A 14,229-nucleotide genomic window follows, 5' to 3' on the forward strand; every position below is an offset into this window, starting at 1 on the left:
CTCACTTTAAACCTGTGCCCACTAGTTTTGGACTCCCCCACCCTAAGAGAAAGATCTTGGCTATTTACCCTACCCATGTCCCTAATGATTTTATAAACCTGTATAAGGTCGCCCCTCAGCCTCCAACACTCCAGGGAAAATGTCACCAGCCTGTTCAGCCTCTCCCTATAGCTCAAACCCTCCAGTCCCGGCAACATCCTTGTAAATCTTTTCTGCATATTCTCAAGTTTAACAACACCCTTCCTTTAGAAAAGAGACCAGAATTTAATGCAATATTCTAAAAGTGGCCTCACCTACATCCTGTATGTGACATCCCAACTCCTATACTCAATGCACTGAATAATGAAGATAAGTATACCAAACGCCTTCTTCACCACCCTGTCTACTTGCAACTCCACCTTCAGGGAGCAATCCACCTCCACCCCTCGGTCTCTTAGTTCAACAGCTCTCCCCAGCATTGTTAGAGGTGATGCTCCTCCAGGAGGGCATAGAGGAGCCTATAGCATTCTTTTGAAGAAAGTCCTTGTTGATCTTTTAAGTGGCCTAAACTCCACTTTCCTGCCTTTTCCCCGTAACCTTTGACTCCCTTCCTGATTAAAAATCTGTCTGCCTCAGCCTTGAATATACATACGCTAGCCAACCCCAAGAGGACATCAGCTGACTATTGAATGACGCACTCTGATTAGCCAAGAAAATGTTAGGCTTGACAAAGATTGACATTTTAGGAGACCAATCAATTTCCAGTCAAATGAATGTGAATAATTTATTAGTTGATGAATATTAGTTATTAATAATATCTATACAAGGGCATGTTTCATTAATCAAGGACTCTTCCAGAAATATAATATCTAGCAAGGGGATTATGTCTGAGAAATATGTGTATTTGGTCAATATTTTATCCAACAAACTCTGTCATTTCTGAGATAATGGGAACTGCAGATGCTGGAGAATCCAAGATCATAAAGTGTGGAGCTGGATGAAAACAGCAGGCCCAGCAGCATCTCAGGAGCACAAAAGCTGATGTTTCAGGCCTAGACCCTTCATCAGAGAGGGGGATGGGGAGAGGCTTCTGGAATAAATAGGGAGAGAGGGGGAGGCGGACCAAAGATGGAGAGAAAAGAAGATATGTGGAGAGGAGAGTATGGGTGGGGAGGTAGGGAGGGGATAGGTCAGTCCAGGGAGGACGGACAGGTCAAGGAGGAGGGATGAGTTAGTAGGTAGGAAATGGAGGTGCACCAGCCCAGTTCGTCCCCTATCCCTAACCTGTTCTTCCTCTTACCTATCCCCTCCTCCCACCTCAAGCCGCACCTCCATTCCCTACCTCCTAACCTCATTGTCAGCCAAAACGTCAGCCTTTGTGCTCCTGAGATGCTGCTTGGCCTGCTGTGTTCATCCAGCCACACACTTTGTTATCTCTGTCATTTCTGAGCTGCCTCCACCAGTTTCACTACCTTTCTTGGTTTGATACTATTTATAAATTTGGCCAGTTTGCAGTGACTTTCCGAATTCAACTGACAGAGAGCATAGCTTAGGAAAATTTAATTTTGTTCACCTTATATCTGTAATAACTAAATAAGGGGTTTCAGTTCTTTTTAAAGGGCAATTCCTTCAACATAAGGGCAGGAGCGCCATCTGTCATTTCAAATGGGCAATTACATAAATTTGTGCACATTTAAATTTATCCTTTGACATATTTTGATGCATTAGTTTCATTTGACTTTATTCAGGAACGTTTATAAGACCCACGGTATTCTTTTAAAGGAGGTCATGGCTAATGTTTTAAGTGGCCTTAACTTCATTCTCATAACTGCACCTCCCAGTAACCCTTGACTCCCTTGTAGATCAAAAATGTGTCTATCAGTCCTGAATTTGTTCAATGACTGAGACTGTACTCTCTGAGATATACAGCAACAAAGATTGATGATCTTCTGAGAGAAAGAGTTGCTCCTCATCTTTGTCTTAAATAGATCAGCTTTTATTCTTATCTTAGCCCTTTACTGTGTCTCATTGTTCTTCTCTATATCGGCTCTATCCCTTGAATATTTATTTAAGTTAGTTTTATTTAACTTTCACAGCCCGTACCAATAACATGTTACAAAACAGCCAGAAATACAAGAAAACTCACAAAGACCTCTGACCAAATTCAGCATATTAGTTCACAATCCCAGCTTAAAGAAAAGGTAAAGTTGCTCTTGTCCCAGACGAACAAACAGCCGGACGGAGATAAGGACTGTTTTTTTTAAACATAGCAAGTTACGATCAAGAAAACCCTCTAGGTGAAAGCAGATTTAACAACAGCTTTTAGGAGCATATGACTGTAAGAAATAGGAACAGGAATAGGCCATTCGGCCCCTCTAGCCTTGTCCACCATTCAAGATTAATGTGGCTGATCCGACTTTCCTGCTTTTTCCCCATAACCTTTGATTCCCTGATTGAACAAGAATCCGTCTATCTCAGCCTTAAATATACACAAGGACTCTGCCCCCACAGCTCTAGAACACTCACAAGCCTCTGAGTGAAGAAATTCCTCCTTACCTCTGTCTTAAATTGGTGGCCATTTATTCTGAGACGGTGCCCACTGGTCCTAGACTTCCCCCATGAAGGGAATCATCCTCTCAGCATTTACCCTGTCAGGCCCTTTAAGAATCCTCTACATTTGAAACAGTGAATTGGATAGATGCTTAGAAGGGAAAAGTTAGCAGGCCGTGGGGAAGTGGGTCTTACAGGGCCAGTATATGCATGAGGGATTGAAAGGCCTCATAAAACTACATTGAATGTATAGCACAGAAACAGGCCATTCAGCCCAATCAGGCCATGCTGGTGTTTATGCTTCACTCAAGTCTCCCCTGCATCTTCCCTCACCTCAGTTCTATAATCATAACCTTTTTTACCTTCTCCTTCATTCCCTTGTCTAGCTTCCTCTTAAATGCAATTACACGATTATCATCTGTGGAAAGAAGTACCACTCTTTGGGTAAAGAAAATGTTCTGAGTTGCTTATTGGATTTCTTGGTGATCATCCTATGTCAAAAGACTCTTCTCACAAGAGAAAAAAAAAATCTTCATATTCAACGCGTTTCAGAGTTGAGAATACCTCTATTAGATCCAGCCTCTTTGTGCTTTCTTGATACCTTCCCCCTTAAGGTTCTGGCATCATCCCGGTAAATCTTCACTGAACCTTCACCAGAGGGTAATACTCTCAGGATTAGTGTCCCAGGGAGTAATCCACAGATTGTTGCTCTTGCCTTGTGTAAATTGGTGTAGGAGCAGAGAGATCAGAATTAATAGAATTGTACAATCCCCACAGTGTGGAGGAAGGCCATTCGGCCCATCAAGTCTACATTGATGTGGGAGTGGATATACAGGAAGAGTGGGCAGCCTAAGTAAACAAAGCAGGAACATGTATTTTCCAAGTGAAATAAATCAGGAAAAGAGGCAAGTAAATGTCAGACATTAGCAGAGTACCAATTTTGACTAATGATCTTTGAAAGTAACATTTTGTTTTCCTGTTTCTGCACTATTGCATTGGTGAGTCTAGAAACATCACTATAATGTAGCTTTGTAGTAGTTTAATGCATATGCTATACTTCACATAAAATATTTTAAAGTGTCAAAATGACATTAAAAATAGAGAAAGACTGTCACTTCAAACTGGAAATTTACAATCTCCAGTCAAAACATACATTTAAGCGTGCATTGCGTTCTCATCTGACCTAAGGCCAGCATTTTATAAATAGCTTTCAGCCAGTATTGCAATATTGACCCCGACAGATTTCAGGCTTGTGCCTTTTTATACATTGAAATTAAACCACCAAAACGGGCCATTCAGCCCAACTAGGTCAAGTCAATGCTTCATCTTCACATGAGCAATTGTCCCAATTCCGTGTGCATGCTTATAAGCAATCATTCTAATGTAGACAGGGCTTATGCTTCAATCCCAAACTTCAGCATAAAATTCCACAGCCTCACTACTAGCAGTTGCTTAGCAGAACATGTTGGATTGGTACTTTAAACTACAAGCTTCTGAATCTGCGGTGCTGAGGGAGTACTGTAGTGCAGGATACTGGACTAAATAAAAACTAAAAGAACTGAAGATGCTGGAAATCAGAAATAAAAACAGAAATTGCTGGAATTGCTCAGTAGGTCTGGAAGCATCTAACAGCTTTTTCAGCAATTTTTGCTTTCGATGCTGTGCTAAATGTTTCTTGGAGAGATGCCAAACAGAAAGGCTAAGATAAATAGATTCTTGATTAGTAGGGGAACCAAGGATTATGGGGAAATGGTGGGAAAGTGAAATGAGAAATATCTGATCAGCCATGATCCTTTGCATGTTGGAAAACAGCTTACTCCTGTTCCTATCTGTTTCTATTTGTTAAAGTCTTATGGTCTTAGCAGCTGTGTTAAGTAGATATAAGGGAACCCATGATGCTCTTCCTAAGAGCAGGGAAGCCGACTGAGTGAACATTTATTCCTCATCCAACATCACTAAAATAAATTATCTGTGTGTTTGAACATTGTCCTTTGAGGAAGATTACTCTGGACAAACAGGCTACTACATTTCGTACATTACAACTTCAAAAATCATTCATTGGCATGTCTTGAGATTGTGAGAAGTGCTATATAAATGTAAGTGTCCCTCTTTTATGTTTCTCCTTCTCTGGCTCGAATATCTTAATTAATTATATCTGTATTTCTTAATTTTAGATTCATTAATCACTGAAAACAAGTCATTTCAATCTCATATCACAGTTCTGTCAAATCATCGTTTAATCTCCTCTCTGAAAAAAAGCACACCCAGTTTTTCAATAGTTTAGTTCTGTTGTCATTATTCATAACAAAAAATTTAGAAGATTGAGGGAGGGTTCTCAAAGAAATACACTCAATTCTAATAGGTACTAGACAGGATAAATGTAGCCAAGATGTTCCTGATGATCAGGTAGTCCAGAATTAGGAGTCACTCTCTAACGAAATAGGGCAGACTACTTAGAATTAGAAGTAGAATTAGAATTTATTGCCACATGTAGTCATGTTCAGGAATACAGGAATACTGGCACCATCTTAAAATACAAAATGCAAAACTAGAATTTAAACAGAAAGAGAATGAATAAAAGAAACAGTGCCAAAAGAAAAAGAGAAATGGCCTTCCAGAAAGGGAAAATGTCCAGATTTTAAAGTAATCTCTTTACGCCTAGCCCTGGCCTGGACTCAGATGAAGAGAAATCTTTTCACCAGAGAATGGTGAGCCTGTGGAAATTGTCTGCTACAGAAAGTGGTTGATGGCAAAATATTGAATGTTTTCAAGATCAATTAGATATAGTTTTTAGGGCTAAAGGGATCAAAGGGTAAAGGGGGCAGAGCAGAAACAGGGCACTGAGTTGAATGATGGACCATGATCATATTGAATGGCTGAGTAGGCTTGAAGGGCTGAATGGCCTAGTCCTCATAGAATCGTAGAATCCCCTCAGTGTGGAAACAGGCCCTTCGGCCCAACAAGTCCACACCGAACCTCAGAGCATCCCACCCAGCCCCAACCCCCTATAACCCACCTAATCTACATCTTCCTGAACACTACAGGCAATTTAGCTTGGCCAGTCCACCTAACCTGCACATCTTTGGACTATAGGAGGAAACCGGAGCACGTGGGGGAAACCCACGCAGACACGGGGAGAATGTGCAAACTCCAGTTTTTATGCAGGCTGCTAAATCTGGAAGGTGCTGTCCCTAATCACTCAACATCGTCCCTATGTTGTAAATACTCAAATTGCGCATATTATTCCACCTGTGGTCTTTTTAAGATTATGAGATTCAGCATTACATCTCAACGTTTTTTATTCTACACATCTTTCCACTAAACCGAGTAACTCACTACCATTTATATAGTTTTGCCCACTTGAGGAGCTACTTTTAAGGCATATGATCCTGAAACTCCAAATCCCTCTGGTCTAATACATCACATTGTGTTCCTTTTCTCCAAGTATAATTTTTGCTATTCATCAGTGTACCCACCTCCATTAGACTTCATGGCCTGACATGGGTTTGCAGATGAATAAAACGCTGTCTTAGATGCAGCACATTCTAAATTATGTATATCTGCTCTAAAAAATCCTCAATGGCTATATTTTATCCAAGTAGTATCGTTTATACATGATCATCTAGAAATTCCACTATCGATGATAACAGAATCAACAGATGGTAGTCCTCCTTAAGATTGCCCACCGAACTGTTGGTGATCTTTATGGCTAAAGCTGTGGGTTTGGCCAATCTTGAATGTTCTGCATGGACAAATTCACTCAGCTCAAGAGCCCCATTTTATGCCAAGACATGTCCCTTTCATTACAATGCATGCTGCTGTACTTGAAGAATTAACTTGTTTGAAGGTCACTTTGACAATGACAGAGGAAAGAAAAGTGTGTAAGGTATGTGATAGACCAGGGTGCCAGGTGGCTGGAGGCCTAAGTTGTCAGGTCAATGAATGAATATTTAGGATAAAGCTGGTTAGGTTTGAATCAGGTTTGGTGTCAGGTCGGGGAGGGTCAGGTTCAAAGGGGGTAGGTGCTAAGGGCTGGGATGTCCAGAAGGATCTGGGCTGAAGGTGGAGTGGGATGGCAGGCAAGGAGATGCCAAGAGGATATGGATGTCTGGTCCACTAGGACAGGTTGTATTGAAAGTGTTGGTGTCAGAAGGTTTGTGGATGAGAGTGCGGGAATCTGTTAGAGTGTGGATGTTGAATCCAGCAAGGTCAGGTCCAGGGTGGGATGTATGCGTTCTGATAGAGAGGGAGCTGTAGTTGCAGGGTCAGTGGTGAATAGGGAGCTCAGTTTTACAGTTAACCAGGAGTTAGCATAGGCTCTTAATCCTCTAACTTGTCCTGGGTATCTGTTACCATAGAATTCACCAACTAAAAGGGGAACTGCCCACTGGCATTTTCAACTTCCTGGGCAATTCCCTTGGAGTTAGCTCCATTGGGAATTCTGAATGGTCCTGATCACAACTCCAGTTTAAGTTGCATAAGTGGCTTTCTGGCTATCAGAATATTTGAGCCAGTGTTTAGATTAGATTAGGTTAGATTACCTACAGTGTGGAAACAGACCCTTTGGCCCAACAAGTCTACACCGCCCTTGAATCATCCCACCCAGGCCCATCCCCCTATAACCCACACACCCCTGAACACTATGGGCAATTTAGCATGGCCGATCCACCCAACCTGCACATCTTTGAACTGTGGGAGGAAACCGGAGCACCCGGAGGAAACCCACGCAGACACGGGGAGAATGTGCAAACTCCGCACAGATAGTTACCCGAGGCTGGAATTGAACCTGGGTCCCTGACGCTGTGAGGCTGCGGTGCTAACCACTGAGCCACCGTGCCACCCTGATGTTTCGGGCCAAGACACTTCTTCAGAAATTCAGAAATATTTCTGAAGAAGGGTCTAGGCCCGAAACGTCAGCTTACCTGCTCCTATGATGCTGCTTGGCCTGCTGGGTTCATCCAGCTCTACTCCTTGTTATCCAAGCCCATTATTCAACTAATTTGTTTCCTGAAAGAAGGATTAAAAAAAAGAGATAGAGGGGTTTAGTGTGGGACTTTCAGAACTTGGAGTACCAAACACAGAAGGCACAGCCAATAGTGATACAGAGATTTAAAACTGGAGGTGTGCAAAAGACTAGAATTAAAGAAGCACATGGATCCAGGAGGGTTGGAGGAAATGATAACAATGAAAGAAGTGCTGTCCCTACGTGACTTAAAGGAAGACAATTTCTTTTCCCAGTTTCTGTGCCTCTATCTCTCCATCCCTTTTGAAATTGCTTGACTGGTTCATTGCCATAGATTAATGCACCAATCATCACATACTTGTTTATTTAACACAAAACTGTTTTTGTACTTTTCTTCCAACAGAGTATGCAGAGCCTGATATTATTCAGGTGGGGATAACAGCCCAAAAAGCCTCATCTACTTTCAAGCCCCCAGTAGACGATGGCTACACTATACCACTTGTTGTAAGTCACTATGATGTTCCTTTTTCGGGGAAGAGCCACGAATATGCGGAACCATTATCTAACCAGGAGCCGGAGTATGCTACTCCATTTGTTGAGCAAAGTTCAGACTCGGAACCTTCCGCAAAGAAAAATGTCTACATAGTAAAAGTCATTCCACCCAGTCAAGAAGCACTATAGAAGCCTCAGTCAAGCCAGCTGTGCTGCCTCTGTACATTTGTCTCAACCAAAAAAGATACAGATTTCTGTCACGTACTGAACCTTTCCAAAGGTTGCCAGGCAAAAGAAACAAGTCAAAAGCAGCGAGCAGAAAGGTACAACATCACGTAAATTACACCAAAGAAACCTCCTGTCTGCCCTAGTGACTCTGTTATGTCAGTGCACTATCAAACACATGATCATGCACAGTAAGTACTTGTGTATGCTTTAAAACTGCCTGTCACTCCTGAATTCAAAAGGAAGTTGGCAATACAATATTATCAGCCAAGTCACAGAGAGCAGCTCCAGGGCAAGGGGTCAACACTGACACCACTAAGTGAAAACCTTGAACTCTGAATAGTGTACCTGATGGTGTTTCCAACAGGGAATGTTTTGATAATCATGTTATTTAATGTATTTTTTAAGGACTGAATAGGTAAAAGCACTTCATAAAATAGGAATGGATGGGAACATGCATTAATTGCTCATTTTTGTTACAGAATATTTTTTACAACAGAGAAAACTGATATTATTTAACCAACAATTAATCAGATTTGTACGAATAAAATGTGACGTCTAGGTTTCGGTACAGACTCTTTCGAAATTCAAAACAATGGGATTTACAGTCCTTGGCACTGCACACTTTCAGGCCAATTTCTCAGAATTATCTTTAACAAACAATGAAGTGATTTCACAATGGAATTTAAATACAGAATAAATACACGGGAGCGATTTCAGAGCAGCCACTTCTCGGAGTCATTCATAAAGAAGATGTACAGCTAATCTTAGAGCTTCTCATGAAAAATTACATTGAATTACAACAATGAAATTATATATTGGATCTAATGTTCTTCCAGTTTAATTTCTTTTCTTTGCATCCTGTTGGTTTTGAATGTTCAGGTCTCCCTGTGAAGTGGAAATGATAAGATATTCTAATTAAAGAATTGTTGATAGCTAAATGGTTATACCATGGTCTAGCAAAAATCTATTATGATTAATGGGATAAAACATCCCTATCAGAACAATAACTGAGTCATTATAATCTTGTTGTTTGTGGGATTTTCCTAACAACAATTGGCTGCTATATTGCCTACATCACAACAGAGACATAATTTCAAGAACCAAATCATTGGCTGTAGAGCATTTTGGAATGCCCTGAGGTTATAGAAGGTGCTACAAATCTACTGTGCAGATTTATATGCCAGATGAGGCCTATGGCAGTAATTTTTTCCACAAAAATATTTTGAATATAACAGGATGACTGGTTTACAATGCAGAATGATGCTAGCAGCATGAGTTCAATACCCACACTATCTGAGGTTGCAATGAAAGATTCTCCTTCTCAGTCTCTCCCCTCACATGAGATATGGTGACCCTCAGGTCAAACCATCACCAGTTGCCTCCCTGTAATGAGAGAGCAGCCCTATGGTATGGTAATACAGTGATAACTTAATCTTTTACACAGAAGTATAGGTGAAATAATTTAATACATACTAACCAGTTGTTTGGAGATGCAAACCACTTGCACCAGGAACTCAGCTGAATTGGTAATGAGTGGAATTCATTGAATCATAGAATCCCTACAGTGTACAGAGAGGCCATTTGGCCCATCAAGTCTGCACCGACCCTCAGAATAGCATCCCACCCAAACCCCACCCCCTCACCCAATTCCTGTAACCCTGCATTTCCCATGGTTAATCCACTTAGCCTGCACATCTGGATACTATGGGGAAATTTAGCATGGCCAATCCACCTAACCTGCACACCTTTAGACTATGGGAGGAAACTGGAGCAACCTGAGGAATCCCACACAGACACAGGGAGAATGCACAAACTCCACACAGTCCCCAAAAGCTGGAATTGGTTCTGGTGCTGTGAGGGAGCAGTGCAACCATTAAGGCACCATACCATTCAAATTAGCTGAACTTGACTTGAGATGACGGTGGTGTGATGGAAATCCATTTGATTGGGTAGTGGGCTTTGCTGTGAGCATTAGCATCATGCCTTTGGGATGGAAGATCAAAAGAAAAGATATCCGGTTAAACAGATGCAACATTGTGAGAATTACTGAACCTTACAAAGACTCCTGAGGATTCAGCAACCAAGCAAATTGAAAGGAAATTTGGGAAAGTTGATCCATCCAGATCTCTGACACTTACCTGAAGGTCCTGCTGAGAATCTGAGAGATTGAGGTAATGTTGCCCATGAACAGGAAGAACAGACCAGCCTGTCAAAACTAACTGGTATGAATGTAAGTGGAACAAATGTGGTCCCTCTAATCTGGATACAGAATGCCAGGAGTTTCAAGGATCTTGGGAGGTGGGTATAGTGAGTGGCGTATGACTTTCAGGTGCCAAGCCCCATACTCTGACTTTCTCAGTAATCCTCTGTACAACACTCCCCCTGACCAACAGTCCATTCATTCCATTTCCCCTCATCCCCATCCTCTTAGCCAACACAGGGTATCTTCCTTATCTTAATCATGTTTTGTGGTCATCATCAACAAACTTTGCTTTCCCTCCTCTCGTAATTCATTTCTCATGCTGCTAACTCCGTATTTTCTCTCCCTGTAGAAGTACATGCAGTGGTCCAGAGAAAGGCAGAGAATTAGGTTTGAAATGACCTTTCAATGTGAGCCATTGGCATTACATACTCAGCTGGTCTGCTGAGTAGCAGATCCTGCCTCAAGAGGCTACAGACATCAACAATAATTTGCCAAGAAAGCCTGAGATTCTTGAGGCATCAATGCTCAGACTTATAAAGATCTTCTGTTGACTCCAATTCAGGAGTCTTGCCTCTGTCTGGAACTTTATGTCCATCCCCTCTGCCCTGGAATGGAGCAAGAAAAGAAATATCAGGTCTAACCTGTGATTACAGGATTTCATTAATGGCAGTGTAAAATTAATCCTAATATTGATTAATTAAATAGGCTACAATAAAGTATTCCAGTTATTGTTGTGTAGCTCTGCTGTAACATTTTATCCTCTTACATGTGATGCCACTTAATATATATCATGTCATATCATGAGTATGGTCACATTGTCTTTGTTAGAACAAAGGTGAACCAAATGTTGTTTGGAATTCCCTTTAAGGAAAATAGACATATTAAAATATTATGAAGATTTTGTAATTGGATGTGAAAAATGCCCTGTCATCTTCCTGCTTACTGTAAGAGTGCTGCACTGAGTACATCTCCATTCACACAAGTCAGGGATCCATATTATTAAAACTTCACAATCTTACACTGAGAGAAATTACGTGGAAAATGGGAAGGCTGATGTGACAGCAGCCCTTTCAGTTCATCCCATGGCATCATTCTAAAGGAGACCACGAAGGTCAAGCAATTTGTCACAGTTACAGGGTGGCACAGTGGCTCAGTGATTAGCACTGCTGCTTCACAGCACCATGGACCTGGGTTCAATTGCACCCTTGAGTGACTGTATGTGTGGAGTTTGAACATTCTCGCTGTGTCTGCATGGGTTATCTCTGTGTGCTCCAGTTTCCTCCCACAGTCCAAAGATGTGCAGGATAGGTGGATTGGCCATGCTAAATTGCCCCATTGTGTTCAGGGATGTGCAAACTAGGTGGATTAGCGATGGGAAATGTAGGATTACAGAGATAGAATAATGGGTTGGGTCTGGGTGGGATGCTCTGAGGGGTCAGTCTGAACTCGTTGGGCTGAAGGGCGTGTTTCCACACAGTAGGGATTTTATTCTATTCTACACTTGCAGAGATTGCACTTGCACTACACAGATGAGACACAGTCATATGCAGGGTCCCGTTCTCTGCAAATAAATGGAATATAATCAAGACTTGTGTCATTTCTGACACAACCTCTACCAAGTAGAAGGATAAGGACAGAAGGTGTGTGGTTTACCAGGAACAGTGTACCTTTTAAAGTCTATATCCCATAAAGATGTTGGTGCATATAATTAACTTGGTTGCTGCTAAAGTTATCAAACAGAAATTATGGAAAATATAAACATATTTAGAAGTCTAGATAACAAATCTTGCAAAAAAATTACATTTATTACAAGTATTGTGAGTATAGATTGGGCATAAATATTTTGGAAGTATTGGGTAATTAAACGCAGTACATTCCTGTGATTATCATTATAAACATGCTGCGTATAAAACTGTTAGAGATTAAATAACTTTTACAGCATGGATATTTAAGGAAAGAATATGTAATAGTCACAGCTCGATACTATTTGACTAACATTATATTTCATCTTAATCTGAACTAAAGCAAGTTATTTCCAAAGCTGCTTCCCTGAAAGCGAATCTGGAGCTTCCCATTTTGCAGGCGCAATCTGGCAGGACAGTTCCTGCTCCACAGAAAGCTGACATTAGCAATTCAAACAGGAGTATTGAGTGCTGTGGACAGAATTCTGTGGTTGAGAGCACCCCCTTCTCAAGACTGAAAAAAAATTATGAGAACAGATTTGCAGGAAAAGCAAAACTATTCTTTACACCACTTGTTTCTAGCAATTGTTATATACTCCTGATGGCTGTTGAAGCAGCTTTTGCATTTGGCTATTGTTTCCATAACAATGTATCGGGAATATTTTATCATTTTCTGTTACAGGTCAGATTTTTTAAATTGTTTATTCAGCAAATGATGCAACAACATTTGAATCATGTCATGAAATAGCTAGCTTGAAACTCTATAAAGGATCCTATTTTACAGTTGGCATTTATTGATGAATTTACAGCCTGCAATGAATGGCAAAATTAATTCTATCAGTTGCAGACTGGATATGACCAACCATGTTATTAGACAGCATCCTATGATTTCGCAGGAAACCTATGTTAACGATGGCACTCCCAAAGTTAATTTTATACGGGTTGCCTGTACATCTCAGCTTCAATTTCATGTCACTGCTGAGTTAGCAATCTCAGCTTTAGTGACAATAAGGGCACTGCAGTTATTGTCAGTGCTTCCTGAGTTTGGAGAAAAAATTTTTTACATCATCCCATTTCCTCCTCGGAATCCATTATTTCTCCAACTGTTATTCGATGGGGTGAGCTGAGAAGTGTTTGTTGTTTGAGGACAAATTGTGCTCAGTTGTGATACCTCGATGGTTAATTAGCCTACAAATATCACATTCTCAGGTTGCACAAGCCATTGGGATGAAATACTAAAGAACGCTAGAGGCCTATTCATAGTACAAGTCAATACCTCTGAGGGTGGATTCACAAAGCATGTTCACACAGTGATTTCTTTATGCACATTTTCACAATTCAGTCAAACATCTTAACATCCACTTTGCAGATAAATGCTATTTCATTTGCAATATTGGCAAACATAAAATCAAATCACTGGCAAAAATAAATGTAAGATTATTTACATAATGTAACAAATTCAGATTCACACCATGGTACAGCCTTTTATTTCATCTCTATTAGATGGTTGTCACTATGGTAATAATTCAATCACAGGTGCTCTAATGAAGGTTGTAAATGAGTACAATGTTCCCTATTACTGCCATTCGATATTTATACGTTCACTAGAATAACTATCATATTAAAAGTACAAGTGTAATTGCTATTCTAGTGCCCTAGAATACTTCATTTTAATATAGCAGATGCTGCATACACAGATGGAACATCATTAGGGAAATATCTTTGTTCCTCTGCAGATTTATTATTTGAGATGTGTACGTTGCCTTTCTGCAGACCTGTATGCACTATGTGTAAAAATATGCTCGAGCGTCAAGGAACACAAGTCTTTTGTTTGAACAGGAAAATATATGAATCTGCTTGTTTTAAAGACTGTAAATAAACATACTGGCTAATATTTGTGTTGCATATATTTTCCTGAGGAGCTCATTCTGAGCATATTCACAAAAAAAAACCTTTTGAGAGAGATGGCTGGTAGTGATTTTAACCTGAGTGTCACCATGCCTCAGGTGAAGGAAGAATTTTTTTATTATTTCATGGGATGAGGGACTTTGAAACCAGAGACTGTAATTCTGTAGTTTTAAAATATTTATGTACAACTATAGGTTTGGCCAACAAGTTGAAGTTCTAAACTG

General features: G+C 40.6%; 1 protein-coding gene across 2 annotated transcripts in view; it reads left to right on the forward strand.

Moving 5' to 3' along the window:
• si:dkey-34d22.1 (discoidin, CUB and LCCL domain-containing protein 1) overlaps nt 1-13,991 on the forward strand; it is a 127,404-nt gene extending 113,413 nt beyond the window's left edge. For both annotated transcript variants that reach the window (XM_048557727.2, XM_048557728.2), the window contains exon 15: nt 7,896-13,991. In XM_048557727.2, the coding sequence (XP_048413684.1) occupies nt 7,896-8,173 (278 nt within the window). In that variant the 3' untranslated portion in view covers nt 8,174-13,991. The remainder of the gene's footprint in view (nt 1-7,895) is intronic.
• Nucleotides 13,992-14,229: the final 238 nt, after the last annotated feature.

The sequence above is a fragment of the Stegostoma tigrinum genome, chromosome 24 (assembly GCF_030684315.1).
Source record: "Stegostoma tigrinum isolate sSteTig4 chromosome 24, sSteTig4.hap1, whole genome shotgun sequence".
NCBI lineage: Eukaryota > Metazoa > Chordata > Chondrichthyes > Orectolobiformes > Stegostomatidae > Stegostoma > Stegostoma tigrinum.